The 18,094-nt window shown below is 38.8% G+C and overlaps 1 protein-coding gene across 1 annotated transcript in view; it reads right to left on the bottom strand.

The window, feature by feature from the left end:
- Positions 1 to 1,736: 1,736 nt before the first annotated feature.
- LOC124405981 (alpha-aminoadipic semialdehyde synthase, mitochondrial) overlaps positions 1,737 to 18,094 on the bottom strand; it is a 145,807-nt gene continuing 129,449 nt past the window's right edge. Inside the window, exons 8-11 of the mRNA XM_046881266.1 lie at positions 8,315 to 8,564; positions 3,034 to 3,297; positions 2,559 to 2,940; positions 1,737 to 1,954 (exon numbers count right to left, since the gene is read on the bottom strand). Coding sequence (XP_046737222.1) covers positions 1,839 to 1,954; positions 2,559 to 2,940; positions 3,034 to 3,297; positions 8,315 to 8,564 — 1,012 coding nt within the window. The 3' untranslated portion in view covers positions 1,737 to 1,838. The remainder of the gene's footprint in view (positions 1,955 to 2,558; positions 2,941 to 3,033; positions 3,298 to 8,314; positions 8,565 to 18,094) is intronic.

Genomic DNA, 18,094 nt, shown 5'->3' with positions numbered 1-18,094 from the left:
AGAATATCAGAGAAAATCAGAAATACAAAAGATTTTTATTTGATAGTTACAGAATCGCTCAACGATAATTTCACGGAATTAATTATTAAACGAAATCATGCAGTTACACGACGGCTCACCGTAACTCAATGTTCGTGGACCATGATTCACCAGGATACTGGCATCATTTGATGCAACCAAAACGATAATTGAGATACGCGAGAGGAAATAGAAATCAGAGCAACTTCATATCAATACGATACAAAGGCAGAAGCCTTACCTTAGTCGGCTACGGCAATAAGATACACTGAATTTAGATCAAATTAAACGTAACGATAGAAAAAGCAAATAAAGGAAGAAGTTGAATTTATGGGAAAGAAAAGAAGCTAACGATAGTCAAAACGGTAGAGGGCGAAAAATATTAACGGTAGATATAAAACAAACGATAGTACGATAGATGGAACAGGAAGAAGGAAAACTGACGGAAGTCTAATTCAACGAGAGCGAGGTATTAACAATGCTGTCTCGGGCGGGTTGAGCATAGAATAGGCAGAATTCGGAGTCCGGTTCACTGATCTCGCAGTTGTCGTTAGGTGATTCTTCCTCCCCTTGATTGGTCGTTTGTTTCCACCATAATTGGGTCATCCTTCTGTGGCGAATATCGGTTACACGTTTTCGACGATCACCGCTAGATGATGCGTAATGTTTCGTTGACACCAACTGGTACTTTTCTTCGACTGCTCCGGCATACAGTCCAGGTTGCCTATCATTGGGGATTCCCTTGACAGAGGCAGATACGTATGCTACCTCTGCACGGTTACCGAATGGAGTGCAACACCTCATTGTTTGCCTCCACCGGCTTCGTCATATGGACAGTGGTCGTCTGCCTACGATATATCACGTAGATCATGCAGTCGCACAACGGCTTACAACAACTTATTGTTCGTGGACCATGACTCACAATGAGTGTCCTTATTGGTAGAAAGGCTACGTCGATCTTCAGAACGTAGTGTTTTGGGGTCGGTCCGACACCTGGCCGGTAAGTCGGGGGACGACAGGCTGCGGTCTGCCCTGTACGTCATCCTTACGGCATCTGAGAAGACTGGCGAACAAAATCGCGGGAGGTTCATCATTACAAAACGGTAGTTGAGTTCGTCGGTAGCTGGAAACGATAGTTTTCGGTAGCTGTTGATCCCTCGGTGAATTAACGGAGGGTGTTGATCCCTCGATGATCGGGATTGTGGTCCTCCTGGTACCTAGTTAGCTGGCGCCGAGGTGCGGAATTACAGAATTTACAAAGAAAATATTAGTAACTAGTATTTGTTGCGTTTATCGTATCGAGTTTTCTTGGAGTACCCCGCCAGGGACGCGTGTTACGATAGTTTCCTTTAGCTTTTCGGCCTTGTAACGGGCCGTTCTAAAATACCACGTTACAGTACTATTGTATAGATATGTGTACTCTGAAGCCTCCGTTTTCCGGAATCTGTCTAAAAATCAGACTTTGGTATTACTTTTACGCATCTGACAAATTTTCGTTTCGATCAAGTGCTCGAATACTTGTTTATTTGATCTGTGTGATTGATCTGTCGGAGTTTATCCAATGTTTGGTAACTGATTTCACTGATATCTTATCGAGCTATGTCCAAAAGCAAAATCGCTGGTGTCCAATCGGGCTGGGTCAAATGAGTCTTGGTATCTAATCAAGCTGCGTCCGTTCAATCTGTATCCAATCAATCTCGTGTCCAATTCAGTTTTAGATTTTCTGGGTATCCAATAACACTAGTATCCTATCTTGTGGTGTCCAAACGGGACTTCCTCCTTAATTAGAAATTGACTGAAGAACACCCTATCACAAATCTTTACAACCATTTCGATGTTTCAAAAGACCCCAAGCCCTCAGCTCTCAGCCTGTTGAGCATAGGGCGATAGATGTCTGGTGTAAATGGAAGAATGACTCCTCTTTGCTGTATTTCTCCTGTAATGTCAAAAATACAGGTGTGACAAGTAAATAAATGCAGAACTCTTTTGTATGCCCTCAAAGTCCATACAAGTTGGATGAATGAATAAAGGGGGGTTATAGGTAAGTCGTTGCTGCAAGTTCGTTACTTTTCCAATAGCATTAAATTATTGCATTCCTAGACAATTCTGACTTCCAATAATGAAGTAGATACTAAAAAGATCACTATTTCTTGCACATGGTATCTAAAATCTTTATGTGCCACGTTACACCACCCAATGACTTTACCAAAATGTGAAAATGCAAATAGTATTTTTAATAGAGATTGACAAAAAATAATTAAAATTTTCGTGACATAATAAAGTTTTTTTTTTTTTTGATTTAATCCATACCAAATTATACCTACGCAATATTGGATTTCGTATTAAAGTGATTGCAAACACGCATAAAGAATATTCATGGAAAAAAGTAAGAAAGTACCAATTACTTGTTGGCGAGATGTTTTCTATAAGTAACTTGATAACTACACCTATTCCAATATTCGTTTATCACTTATTTTTAGCACTTGGTCATCCGGTGGAGAGTTGAGGAATTATAATAGATTGTCAACTATTTTCATTACCATCTATGATCATTTTCGTTGCTATTCCAGCTAGATACCCAACAGCAGAAGCCATCGCAGAATGTCCTTTCGGATTTCCATAAGCCACTAGACTTATGCCTTTCTCTTCTCTCTTGTTGTCTGGCCATATAATCCCTACGTCGTGTCGAAGAATAATCAAATCCCGCTCATTCTCTTCTAACCGAAGTTTTTTCGATAAATAATTGCAGAGTGTATCCAGTGGAGTATTCAATTTGAGAACTAAATCTTCTTTCAAAAGTCCCAAATCCTCTATTGCCTGCATACGATCCTCCGAACCAACTCTATCAGCGAGTTTAGTTTTCAAATTTTCATAGAAAATGTTGTCGTTTGACAAGCCCAGTAGATTGCAAATCAGTGTACGCTATTACAATCAAAACAAGTAATAATTCATATAAGTACGTCAATCTTCGACGGTAATAAGTTTTCCGTAAGATATGACTGCAGCATTACTTACCCAAGTAATATCTGGTCCATTGGGGTGTAAAATCGGATGTGGATTTGGATCTATTAGTCCGAGCAGCTGCATTCCTTGTATGGTGTCTGAATATCCTTTGAAACGTAGCGTACCCCGTAAGATCGTTGTCGCGTTATTAATTCCATAAAGTTCCTTGTATACAGTACTATCGCGATTAGGGAAACCCTCTAGAGAAAAACCAGGAAGGAAATTCAGACTTTGCACAGACGACATAAGGTCTCCTCCTCCGGAGATTTCCACTACCTGTTGATCATTTATTCATGCTTTACTTTGCAAAGATTAAGCTACGAAGAGGATCGCTCTGCATGTACACAGTTGAATGCAAGTTCAATATCAATTACACCACGAGATTATTACAAGAATCCAATCCGCGTACTATGGTGACTCTTCACAGTAAACATACGGTGAATCTGTCTTGAAGCGTGGCGTTCCAAGCAACGCGATACACTTGCACCATGACATACGTAATTTTTACGTGAACCGAACGTGGTGAGCAAATGCTGCCAACTTGGCAATAATGCTGGTGACGTGTGGTGACGCGCGGAGAGGTTAGAATTAATTTTGGGACGCAACAACACAAAGAGATCGTGGATATTTCACGATACGTGATTACCGATTGGGTTCGAAAATGTAGTTAAGATAGTTAAACTATCAACAATTATTATAATAACTAGTAATTGTTATTGCGGAATGAATACATTCTGTACAGAGTTTACTGTAATGGAACAGAAGATCAGGTGAATCAAAACAGCATGTAACTGAAACAATGCCTTATGAAATGAATTTTTCGCCGTAAATAAGTGTAAAATGGGATATTACGGTCAGTTATGCCGGTATAAGATCCCGTTTTCCAAACTCGTATGTTTAAAATAAAAAAGGATCTAGTTCTCCGAATTCTTGTCTTTCGTACGCATAGTACAGGTTAGGTTGATTCTGAGAATTGTCAGTTTAGTTTATTGTTGAGAGGTGGCGCAGCGATCGTGTTTTGGAGTTACTTGTTTGATAAAAAAAACAATGCTCAATCAAATTCGGAATAAAATACAGGCCAAGCTTCGGGAGTCATGATTGACAATTTATATTTTAATTTTCAGGTTGAAAATTAAAAAATCAATAATATATTGTTGAAGGTTGATTCAATTCAATTTTTCATTTATGTCATTACTTTTAATGAATATGAATGAATATGTTTTTTCAACAATTAAGCATTATTGTTCTTTGGCGGAGCTTCGCCCCAGGACCGTTTCCACGCTCCGATACGGGACCTTCGTCGTACAGCCTTTTTTCGTAATTTTTGTAACAAAAAAAATTTTTCGCATAACAAGCGTAATGATTTGCACCCTCGTGCGATCATGCCGAGCACTCGGGGTATAAACCGTGTTTCGCGCTCTAGATACGAAAACTACTATTTTGTAACGCATGCTATGCCGAACAGCGGGCGTTTTTTCAATATTTTTGCCACTACTCGAGTAGCGGGTGTTTCCAATTTTTTCTGCCCGCTTAAGCCGCCGTTTTCAGTTTTTTTTTTACCCGCTTACCCGTGCAAACAAAACTAAAACCGCCCGCTATAATATTTTTCGATATTCTCAAAAAAATGATCAATAATTGCCATAAAGAATGTTTGCTTTCGGTATAAAACTGGTAAAAAAATATCTACCCACCCTTTTTCTTTCTAATAAGCGAAATTCTTTCAAATAATATAATAAGTACGTGGTTGCCGTATCAGAAAACGATCACATCAGCTTCATTTAATATACCAAAAACCGTAAAAATCCATACATGCGTTACAAAAAAAAAAAAAAAATGGTGTGCACCAAGGGCTGAGCGAGCTTTTGAACCTCGCGTGGTTGCAGTACTCGTCTTGGGCTAGTGCTAGCTCACCTTTGACTCGTACTGCAATCTCCACACTCAGTTTAAAAAGCCCGCTTTACGCCCTTGGTACATAATATACTAATTAGTACAAGTAAATTCGTCACAGTACAGTTAGGAATTCGTTTAACCACAATTGAGTCAATAATTTGATTATTATTGAATCAATTTAGGATTGAATGATAAAATTTGCTGAAGTCGAATACTGAACCTACATACATTTCGAAGTTTGATACGTTCAAATCAGAAATTTTCCCAAAAGTCAAACAAACGCAATAAAGTCATTGTGATCGGAATGGTCATATGTGCCACTGAGTAGAATGCCGGAATTTATCAAATAAATTCAAATTACAGTCAGTTTCAAATTTATTCCAGAAAACAGATTAACACAAAATGTAATTTTACAGCATAAAGCGTAGTCGGTCGTGAGATCTTTTCAATGTGCTTGTCCCAGCTTGATAGCATGTGAAGAAACATGGTTCCATTTGCCGAAGCTTCTATAATTGGATGTCGACGAATAACTGCCCAGCAATAAATTGAATACGTATTGCACAACGCGAGGTGATGTATTCGAAAAGACATCGGCCATGTTCTAAAGATTACAGCAAAAGTTTACCATTTCAAAAAATCAGTTCTGAAGAGACATTGTCGTTAGAATACACAGCAGTCCGAAGCTGTTGGTTGTAGTCCCGTAGAACTAGATGGCAGAAGTTGACCTATTTTGGCTGAGCGTCGACTAGAAAATCGAGAGTTTGTGCATTAACTTAAGAACAAACTCGAATTTGTCATTGAATTGCGATAATGAATTCGAAAAACACTCGTGAAATAATATTTCAAAAGTTCAAATTAATACTTACCATAATTGAAATTTGTCTCTCTCACATTAGTGTAAAGTTTACTATGATTTCTACAGCTGGCCGACCAATTCAAAAAGTGGAAAAGTGCAATTCAAAGCCAGTAGCTTACCCCAAATTTTTTTGAAATAACCGGAGGTATTTCGTGCCAATGTAACAAAATAATCGATTAGTAGTTCCGAATCTGGAGGAGATACATGGCAACCTGTAGATAATACCAAGATTAGATACGTCCGAGAACCTATGGAGTAGAAACCAAGCAATTAGTAAAAAACCAAATGAGTTAAGAAATAGCTCAATCAGTAACGTTTTAAATACGAATCAACTATTACTCACATTACATTCTGACAGAGTTGTCGTTCCATCGGTCTCTTAAATAACTGGGTTCTTATTTTGAAAATTTTTATGTATCTGTCGATTCTTATTTAAAACATTTCAACTGGGCCAATTTTGAAGTTGTTCAATTTTTTCTGGCTGGCTGTCGATTGAGTTCTTCCACATAGAATTTCTTTGTCAGCTGTAGAAGTCCAAGGAACTTTTACACTAATATGAGATAGTATGAAATTTTGTTTCTTGACCGTGGAGAATTTTTATATATTAAAAACTTATGGGTATAAACGGTCTTGAATAATGATTTATCAGTTTAACTGTTGGTCCCCTCAAAGCATGGTTTTATTTATGTGCATTTTCTTCTACTATCCGAAACATTCGTCATGGAAAAACCCCAACGCACATAACATCCAATTTTAATACTCTGCTTATTCTCACACCTATGTCTAATAATAATTTAATTACACTATTGAAATACCACATCTTCTTAGGTTATGTTTTCTATGTATAAATTTTGTCACAAAATTTCTAGACTCTGAAGATGGTCGGCAATGTTTCGACCGAAACGTCAGCTTAACTGATAAATCATATTTGATGACCGTTTATACCTACGAGTTAATAATAATAAGAGACGAAAATTGTTTAATTATGGTGAATGTTAATTTGGCCCTCTGAAACATTGATTCACGAGTATTTTTCTGACTTTATCATTGCAATTCAATGACTGTTTCGACTTTGTTTTTCAGTTAGTACAAAAACTCCTAATTTTCTACTCGACGCTCAGCCAGGGCAGGTCAACCTTCGCCATCCGGTGCAACGGGACTACATCCACTAGCTTCGTACTACTGTGTATCCTAACAAGAGAAACTTTTTTTTTTTTTTTTATGATAGGCTTTTACTGTAATATCTCAAACAATACCCGATGTCTTTTCGATCACGTCGTCTCGTGCTGTACAGTACTTATTTAATTTATTGCTTCGCAGTTATTCGATGACAACCAATTATGGAACCTACGGAAAATGGAACTATGTAACTTAGCATGCTTCTAGGCTAGGCCAGGAACATTGGAAGGATTTGATGACGTCACTTTATGCTGTAGAATTACTTTTTTCGTTGATCTGCTTTCTCGAATGAATTTGAAACTGTTTATGACTTAAATTTAATTGATCAATCCCTGCGGCGTTCAACTGGGGCACAAATAAACATTCCGATGACAATGAGTTGATTACGTTTGTTCCACTCTTGTAAAAATTTTCAATTATCACGTATATTTTTCAAATTTCAATATTCAATGCTGAATTGATTCAATAATCAGAGGGGTGGCTCGATTGTTTAAATTTACTTATAATAGAATTTATTTCATTAAACATCATTTCATTCACGTGCTGTTCTCATTTGTCTGACGTTCTGTTTTATTACATTACACTCCACAAAATTTAATCATTCCACAATAACAATTACCAGTTAGTGTAATAATTGTTGTTGGTTCAATTATGTCAACTAGATGTTCGAACCTGATCGTTAATCACATATCGTAAAACACCCACGATCTCTTTGCGTTGATTGCGTCTCGAAATTAATTCTAACCTCTCCGCACGTCACACACGCAACACATCACATTAACCCGCCGCGGTCGGCTCACGTAAAAGTTGAGCATGCGTTGGCGCTAGTGCGCTGCGTCGCTTGCGGCACGCTTCAAAAGAGATCCACGGTGTACTTGAAAATTTTATTTGCACTAAAATGGAATTATTTGTCAAATCTGGTAGTTAAGAATAATGATGGACCTTAGAAAATAATAACTAGAAACTCTTTCCCTGCTAACTGTCTGTGATCTTGCCCATTTAAATGACAGTACTATTCTTGGAAGATTTGTTTAGAAAATCTCTCCGAGGCATAACTTGCTTGAAGTTTCTGGAAACAAGATAACTAAAAAAAACTCCGAATAACGAAATAGTCGCAGCTTAACAACGAAATCTGATATTAACAACAAAAATTTGACGAGTATTTGGTTTTTCGTTGTACTTAAGGATTTTACTAATGGCACATCGAGTACATACGTATGTACAGATAAGAACCACGAATGTTGATATTAACCACAAAAATTTGAAGAGTACTTGCCGTTTCGTTGTCCTTTCAATTAAGAATTCTACTAATTACACATTAAGTACCTACGAATGTACAGATAAGAACATAGATGTAATAAAGTTCACCTGTCCTTGGTGAAGATATTTTGCTGGTGATAGAGTGTTGAGTAATGCACCACGTGGTGACCAACTGAATTTATATCTCAATGGATTGGATGAATATTCTGGAGCAGGCAGTCCTCCACACCATGAAACAAACGATTCAATTTTTCCCCCAGCTTGGCGAACATCATCGATACATTCCATTGCCAATAGGTGATCGATTCCTGGGTCAAGACCCACCTCGTTCAATATTGTCACACCCTTGGATTCTGCGCTGCATTGAAATATCCACGATTACAACAATATAAACCAATTGAACAATCTTGCTGTCATAAATAACCGTTCTAAAAATCATTATGGTATGAAAAAAAATTTAAAAGATTGCCCCTTGCTTATTTGTTACCTACGAGAATGCGTTTTCTCATTCATAAATGGTACAATGCGAGTCCCTTGCAGTAAACTTTTCTCATATAGCATTACCGTCACAACGTCCGATTCACCACAGTTAGCACAAATTAACTCATGTAATGCGGAAAGTCTGCTTCGAGAGGCCCTCAGAATACTTATGAAACCACAATAATTATGGAAGTTGTATCTTTGAAAAAGGAGTGCCTTGGCTAGAGGAAATCGCATTATTCATTTAAGAGTTTAAATTTTCGTATTCTAAAACGGAATCATGGCTCCTTCTTCGACTGACAAATCGAACTGCTTTTTCTTTGACGCGTCACGAGGCTTTTTGTTCTTTCCTATGTCATAGGCAGTACGGATCAACCCTCCGCGAGAGGATGACGTGTGAACCCGATTTTCTTTGTTTGAAATATATATCGCGTAACTAATGGTATAAGAACGTATGTGCCAAAAATGCGAATTTACTGGTAAAAGGGCGTCAAATTTTTTTTTGCTGCACTCGCTACCAAACTACTTAAAAAGTATACCTACACGAAGAGCCGAAAAAAATAAATAAAGGAAGGCCTTTTGTTTGGTGGATACACCCTTTGAGCACCAAAACATATTTCTATTCATCACATATATAAATAGTATAAGGTCGCTACCGCCATTTTTGCGTTTGTTTTCTGAACGACGAAAAACCTTCGTTACATGAAGATTTATCGATTTCGGGAAGAATACTTAACAAAAATTATTTCCTCGAAAAATAATTTCGGACTTACCCATATTTAGGAGCACTTATATATAGTATTTATGGTTGATCGACATTTCGCACTCATACTCGTTAAACAGTCTCATTCAAACTTATACGTGTATGCGACTTTGGCTAACGAGTATGAGTGCGAGTAAACTCGATCAAATATAAATACAATAATATCAATACACATTGCAATAACATCTAGATGAGAAGGATTAAGGTGACAACGGCGGGGACGTCCAGTTGTCGACTGGGCATAAGTCCACGCATTAGCTTCCGCTAGTCCCGGATTCGATTCTTGCTGTCATCCGTTAATTTTGCCATCAAAAATTGCTTACTTCATTTACGCACTTATATGTTGTAACACGGCGATTTGCACCGCGTTATATGACCTCTGATATCCCCGTTATCGTGAAAAGGCAGCAAGGATTATTGGCAGTCGATATGGTCACTTATGTAATTTTAAGTACTATTACTAATTTCTTTCGATTTTGTTTCCTTTCTTCCCACCTATCCCGAGCTATCCTGAGCGATAAAGGCGGAGAGAGAGGAGGGGAAAAGAGCAGCTACCGACATTCCGACTCCGAGGATACATCTACAAGGATGAAACCACCCTGGCAGGTGGCTCAACGCCTCGCAGTTAGTACCCGTGCCTCCCCCGCACACGTTCCCGAGAGCTACGAGGCTGCCGCCAGCAACATCGTCTACGGAGCCGAGAAATGCGAGCGAATCTGCTCGTCAGAACGACATGCCCACTCAGCTGTTTTGTCGCCCTGGGCCGATGAAGTCGAAATCGGCCAGGTCAGTCATGAGGGATGTCCACGGCCATAACATGATGATTGCGGACAACTGCGGGAGCATTAAAGAGCCCTCTATCGGCTCAGTACCGCTGCAAGTGCCGCCCACGCATTCTGAAGGGGTTAGGCACGGCGAAAGCTGCGTGTACTGTGAGGCCTGCCAGAAATCATGCCCAGGAGGTGCTGCCAACTAACGTCCCGCTTAAGAAGTTCGGCAGGCAACGCCACTGCGACAACGACGCTGCGCGGAAGAGTCCTCGAACGTCTTACTTCTGCATCTCGTATCGTGCGAATCAGACGTGTTTGATCTTCGCTGCCTTTTTCCTGTTCTAGAACTATCTTTATAACGTTCCTTTTTTTATCTTATCCAGGGTTGGCAACCGTAACATAATGATAGTAAATGTCACATAATTTGACTATGTGTACTATGTCACATAGCGCTCGTACTATAACTTGCAAATCTACGATAATTTCGTTGATAGCTGCTATTATTTTAAAAAAAGATGAAAAGTACGACAGCAGTCTTGTTACGAAGAAAGTTCCTTCTATTTTATCTTTTAGAGAACGAGAAATAGAGAGAGAAGAGCGCGCGCGTGATTGGTCTGCACTCTAGCCTCTAGCGAATTTGGCAGTTACTAGTTACCATCGCGCCTACGATTACCGCAACTCTCGTCCGTAAATCATGTTCCCAACCCTCACTCTATGCTCTCTTCAGTACCGACGCCTTGAAACTTAAATGTAGTAGTAGTTTCAACGGTTTTTTGTTCACACTTCACACTTCGTATCTGGTACCCGGCAATCGGCATTGCAAAGTGTCGACCGAACCGATACGTTCAAGGTATGTATGCATGAAGTTTACTATATCTTGATAATAAAATGAACAAATTCTATTTTCTTTTCGGCACTCCTTTACCGTTCTATGTAATATATAGAGGCGGTTTTTCTGTTTGGTTACATTTTGCCACCTTTACAGTGCGCTTCATAGAATAAAAAACAATTCAAAATTCAAAAATTTAGCCAAATTCGCCCTAAACGTTATCTCGCTTCCGCATTCAAATACTGAATGCGAAAGAATCTTCAGCGCTGTGAATTTGGCGAAAACCAAGACCAGAAATAAACTGGTAACTTCGTCGTTGAACGGCATACTTTTAACGCGACAACGAGTTAACAATTGCACGACGTTCGAGCCACTTCCGGGAGAATACGCCAGAATGAATAAAAATTCATTATATCCTAAGGCCGGTGAAAAACGCAATAACAACAATGAGAGCTTGCAAAAAACAGTCACTGCTGAAATAGAAAGCGAATCTGACACCGATGACGTCACCGTACCAAAAAATCTATAAGTTTAAGCAAAAAGTTGTGTAAGTCTTGTTAAAAAATGAAAGAGTTTATAAATTATTATTCCGTTCAAATGTCTGAAAATGTGAATTATATTGTTGTAATAATCTTATTTGTTGTAAAATTAAAAAAAAGCAGAATTGTTTGATCTCAAAATAATAATCGTTTACCTTATGAATTATTTCTCAATAGATTTTATTGAAAAAAAATACGATAATTTTTTTGAATGCCCTATAATTTGACGGTCCTGGTGCGATTATAATCTGATCGCTCGAGGTTGCCAACCCTGGTCTTATCGTTCCTGTTGTTTCGTTGCCGCATTTTACTTCCCTTCCTTATTTTTCACGTTCCGTTTATTCCGTACCTTATTTTGTTAAGATTTCTGGTATCTCATTTATTGAAGGTAGTTTTTCGATTTTAGTTAGCGTTATTATTCTCGCATTGTATCGAGTTTAAGTTCATTTGTATTTTGCTCATTGAAGATTGTTTTATTTTAGTTACATTATTATTTCTGTTTCTTGTATCGAGTCGGTTGAATTAACCTTTGTTTGTTACCATCCTTCCCTGAGGACTGTGTACGATTTAGGTCATTTCGAGACCTACTTCCGTCGTTAATAATAAACTAACATTTCGTTACCCTAATTTTGGGCAATTTTTATCGTAGAAAAGTGTGTTGTCCGTTGACTTTCCGGCCACTCCCCTCCGCCAAATACTGAGCTACCGAGTTCCCTTTTTCCTTTTACCTTCTTTCTCTTTCAGGTTATCGTGGTACATTGTACCTGGCGCCCAACAAAATTCCTTTTGGTTATTTCGGAGAAGTAATACTTTTTAGCCGGATTACCCGATTTTAATAATTTCTTTAACTTGATAACGTATCGAAAGCCTCATTTGTCCTCATCCTTGCTGCTGACACGATCCCCAGTAGGCGAGCATCGATTGACGGGTCGCAATGTATATTGTAACGTGATATTTGAGAACCGCTCCTCGCAAGAGCATACAATTGAAGGAATCTCCCGGAAAAGGAAATGTCCTTCCCGGTTCGCTGTATCTCCGGATATCAGGCATTTCCAGCCTATCCATTGATAAATTCGAAATTTATTATTGAATAGTTTTCATATTTAATATCATTTTTATCCTTACGAGATTTCTGACTTCAAAGAGACCTGCAAACCAGACAAAGAAGTAAACAGATTTTTTGAAGAGTGGAACTTATCAAAATACGAAGCGGCATTTGAGAGTAAGTAGAGAAACGTATTTTGGCTTGTGTTTTCTTTGTGCTGTAACATAGTTTTGTGCAAAGCCTACTTTCACTCGAGCCAGAAATTGTACGTTACAGCACTTTCAAAACCTTTTCAAAATTAATTTTAACTAAATAATATGCCTTTAGTTCAATCAACAGTGCTCAAGAATTTCTTTCAATGTTAGAGAGTGCAATAAATAGCGCTGAATTTCATATTCACTGAGGAAATATTTCCGCCCCTCCTAGGAAACGTCACATACAGTCCCCAGTATCAGGTTTAAGAAAGCATCGGATTACCTGGTACCCAGAACTGAGCGAAGAAACGCTGAACTAGTACCAATTAGCTCAACCTAAAAATCTCTCTTTTATTAAGATGTATTTTTTTATCAATAAATAGAACAAACCGCTTACATCAGATGTACCAAATCAAAATAGAGTAATTAGTTCACAGAATGTATGTTTGAAAATTAAATTAAGATATCTCTTGTCAACATTTTAGCTATGTAAATAACGAGACTGAGACCCATTGGATTATCCAGGTCGCGTTCTAGCAGAACACAGTGGCCTCAGTGGCTAATTAACGCGCGTATTAATACACAAAGTTGCAAACGCGAGCTCTTGGACCGTCTGTCCCAAGAAGTCACGTCTTTCGTCTGTCAAGTTGCAAGGTACGTGGACGTAAACCCCCTACTGACATTACCGGCTTATCGAAAGGTAGGTCTTTTTTAGATTTTAATTTTATTCATTGTCGTTACGTGGGAGCAATCTTGATTATTTATAATCATCAACCACCACCGCTCAGTACACGTCTTGCCCCCACGTAACACTGGCTATTAACAATGTCTCGACGGTTAAAATACTGTTTTTTTTAAATACTTTTAAGTAAATCAGTCAATCTGTTAATGTTGATAAATCATTCGGTAAACTTCATCATACAAGTGTATTAAAGTTGATGACTTTCTGTATTCTTTTCTGGTCATTTATCATGTTCTGTCATCTGGCCAAAGATATGTCAATCTCAAGCAGATCCTTTGAGCAATATTTTTAGTTTAATTTCAAGTGTTATTTATGCTAATCATTGGTATTTCTATTATTTACTGCCAAGTTAGATAATGTTTGTAGGTGAAATAAACTAATTCTTTGTATACCGCGAGTACATTATATTACTTGCTCCTAACCCAAGCCCCTGAGTTAATCTTACCAGTCGTATCGTAAAACTTGTTATCGCCCAGTGGTCCCAAATCCCAAAAAACCAGGCAAAAGTCAAAAACGTATTCAATTTAAGTGAAAGTCTGTAATTGGGGGTTTTCGGGGTCGCTGATTACGAATAGAAAGCGCATCGTTTACACGTCGCGCGTCGAAAATAAGACAAAGTTGAGATACGTGTAGAATCGCGAAAAGTGAACGGATTTTGATACTACAAAATGGATTCTTCTCCAGAAAATAAGGGGAATTTAAATGTGTTGCTCAAAATTATTCTTAACAATGTATGAAATAGTGAGTTATTAATAAAAGTAGTGGTATTTTTCTTGGTTATGTTATGAAAATTCGTGTCAGAAAAAGCAATAAGTAAACACCCCTGTCGATCCCGATCTTAAACCAAATGGAAATTGTTGCTTAGACATTTCTCAAAAAATTAGCTACAACTAGCTGCGACTTCAGTTTTGGGTATAATTTTTGTGTGATGATGTGTGCACTAGGGTGGTCCTTGTTTAGGGTACGTTGTCATTTCTTTTAAAAACGGTGCTCAATCGATTTCAAAGAAATGAGTAGAAATTCATGCCAAATTTTAGTTCGATATTTTAATTTCAACGTGACCCCCCCCCCCCCCCCCCCCCACAGTAAAAGTTTGAAATGGGAAATACGTGTGTTTTATACAGTCAACAATTTGAACATTTTTTCAACTTATTCAATACTCATATAAAAATTCGAAATTTCGAAATTCGAGTGTGTCACTGTAACGACTCGAGAGCCGTTTATTCCCGAGCGGTAGGAATATGTTGGTTTGGTCCGACTCCGCTTTCACACTTTGCAGTAACCGGGGAGGTGAATAATGAGGGTTGACGATTCTGTATACGTTTATCTTTATTAAGAGCGTTTTGATTCGGAGTGCAGTGTTTTGTTTGGATGGTGGATCAAAAGTGCTCGAGTAGCACAGCGAAGAAAGAATCAGTGCAGAAAGCAGGGTGCATGGTCAGGGTTCTGGGAACGAGAGGAGATAGTCAGGTGTGAACAGGATATATGGGAGATGGTATAGTCTAGTGAAATGGAGAGGTTTATAGATAGGAGGGACGAAGGATGAGTAATAAGTATGAAGAGGTGCTGAGCCCGTAACAGTTAGTACTTTGTGTTAGACGCAGTTGTGATTTTACAACAAATAATGAATAGTTATATGAGCAAACTCTTCGGATTGCAATTATGGATTACTAACAAATTATTTATTTCAAAATAACAGTAAAAAATCCAAGAGAATTCATTTTTGGCCGAGTGTGTTGGCCATTTTCAAACATCAGTTCCTCGATGAATTTCGTCAACACATCAAAGCTACAGCAAAGCAGCTTTCTGGGGTTAAGGCTTATCCAGGGACTTGTCTAATTTTCATGGAGATATTTACCCGCGAAAGTTGCTTCGCTGCGGCTTAAGTGTATCAACGAGGCTTATCGATGAACTGATGTTTGAAAATGGCCAACACAATCGTCCAAAAACGAATTTTCTTGGATTTCTGTTATGTATGAACTAAGACGGGACCCAGCGTTATTCCATTCGCAATCGTTTATTTCGGAGCGGTGTTTACATCGTTACTTCCGAGATGAGACTGGTCTTCCAGCTCGGGCGAGACCCACAGGTCATTGTAGTTTGTAAGAACATAGATATATAGCAATTTTTTACTATCGTTTTTGAATAAACAATTTGTTAGTAATCCGTCATTTCCATAATTTAATATTCATTATTCGTTGTTTAATCACAACTGCGTGTACCACAAATTACTAATGTAGCATAATTTTGTGCGAAGATACTTATTACACATTTATTGTAATTAGTAATCATTTGCTTGTTCCAACGATTCGAGAAAAAACATCTTACGAATGACGCGATTCATGATAAATTGATTGCAAGTCAAACCAGACATCAATTATTCATTGTGCTTTTTTCCGTTCGACAAAACGCTTCCAGCCATCAAATTTTATGCAAGCTATTCTCGAATTCGAACAGAATATAGCATAAACAGGCTATGGCTGATAGCAATCTCACTAGACCACGTCAGTTTTGGGTTCGTTTCCCTAGCGTTTACCATCCATGAAAAGTCACAGTAGATGTTTGTAATCTTTGAAGCCCACCCCGCTAACAGCACAAACAGATCAACGTTTTCACCGATGATAATCACAGACTCACAATCTTTTGCTGTTTCAATCGCTGTGTTAACAATAACAATATCAGCGTTTTACAACGAATCCAGAAATTTCCATTTTTGACGTGATAACGTCTTATAAATCGATGAACGCCGGCTGCACTCACGAATAAGCATGACTCATAGTAACGTTCCCACGGAACGTTCCGCCTGAGCCGAGCGTGCAAGCGAGAGCAAGGCACGAAAAAAAATGATCGTGCGTAGCTGTTAGTGTAAGATTAAAAATTAACGTGCGTAGCTGTTAATGTAAGATTAAAAATTAATGTTTAACCTCACACATTTCATAATAATCTAAAGATATTGATAGAGTGAAGTTAGCAATTAAGTCAAAAAATATTAAGACACCTGAAGTTAGCAAAATTAAGACCCCAATACAAATATACAAAATAATGATAATTCAGTGATAACAATTCAATTCAATTCATAAAAGTATGCAATTTTTTATCAATGTTTTCTTATGACGTTATCACGTAAAATTATCGTCCGTAAACTGACTTTACAGACGACCCGTTTTTTTACGCAACATTTCGGTGAGTCAAGATTTATTCTAATCATTCTTCGATCCCGAGCTGCTGACATTCCTGACGCTCAGGAATTGACCTGGGTTCGTTATTGCAACTCGGGCTAGTAGGTTCAGTGGGACGTTCACTGTATGACTCCTGTTTTCTCTTGAATGTGGAATGTAGTACAAGATCGTAGCTAACGGATGAACTCAATGGAGCCTTTTGCTTGGCAGAATAGTAGTAATATATTACAAATGACAGACCGTGGTTCGTAATGCCTTCGGTCCGGGTATACTCAATGCGTATGCTGAGTACGTTTGCCTCAATACGGCCACTCATGCGTCCGAAGTGAGCAAAGGGGAAATAGTGGGCTTCGGTTTATCAAATGGTGAGAACCCGCCCTTACCAATATGGCTACCGATGCCATATGACTTGCGGACCGAGAATAACGGGTGATTTTATACCCCGAGAAATAGCCGGACCACGGGTGGCTTAATGTATCGAGAAAGCGGAAGTGCGATTGGTTCAAAACGCTGAGATAACATGGAAATATGGATGGCTCAGGCCGCCAACTAAATGGAAATACGGTTGACTTAGGTCCCCAACTAAATGGAAATACATGTGGCTCAGCACGTCGAGAAGTGGAAGACTCAATGCACTTTCGGACAGTCGATACTGTATAAGGTTCTATGCACCCCTGACAATGCTGGATAAACGTTTGCTCAAATAGCTTGCCTCAGAGCGGAGTACGTGCATGCGGTGCATGGCGCTTCGATCGTTTCGGCTATACCCTCCAACCAGAGGCTCACAGCGAATAACACCACGGTTGTGGCGGCGGCCGTTATATAGATCACGTGGGGGGTGAAGTCACGGCTCGGACTTAAGGTGCTTGTAAAAAAGCGTTGTACACCTCGAAAACGCGCGGAAGCAAACCTCCTATACCACTCAAGCAATCAGAGTGAAACTTGGGCAATTAATGCCTTATTTTGGCAAAAAGTGGAGCGTCTTTTTACTTTTTCAAAATTTGGAAAAAAAATTTACAGATTGGTTACCACCCACAAAAATTGGCCAAAATTTCACAGTTGGACTAAATGGATCGAACTATCCGGTATGGTGCCACTCGGGGGTTATGAAATACACATTTTGAGCCGTGCCCCATGAGATTTGATGGTGAAATCAAAGAGGATTAGGTAGAGTGGAAGGCTCGCGTAGCCGCCGCCGTGAGCGTCATCTAGCGAGTCGGTGGACATAACAGAACACAACACCCGTAGTTGTTGGGTGAAGCGCGTCCATTCGACTAACGTGTGGTGTGAACTTTGGTGATTACAGTGTGCTGCATAAAAACCGGTAAAAACGTGTTAACTCTACCA

Source organism: Diprion similis, chromosome 1 (genome assembly GCF_021155765.1).
Source record: "Diprion similis isolate iyDipSimi1 chromosome 1, iyDipSimi1.1, whole genome shotgun sequence".
NCBI classification, from domain to species: Eukaryota; Metazoa; Arthropoda; class Insecta; order Hymenoptera; family Diprionidae; genus Diprion; species Diprion similis.
This window is presented reverse-complemented; position numbering and strand designations above follow the sequence as displayed.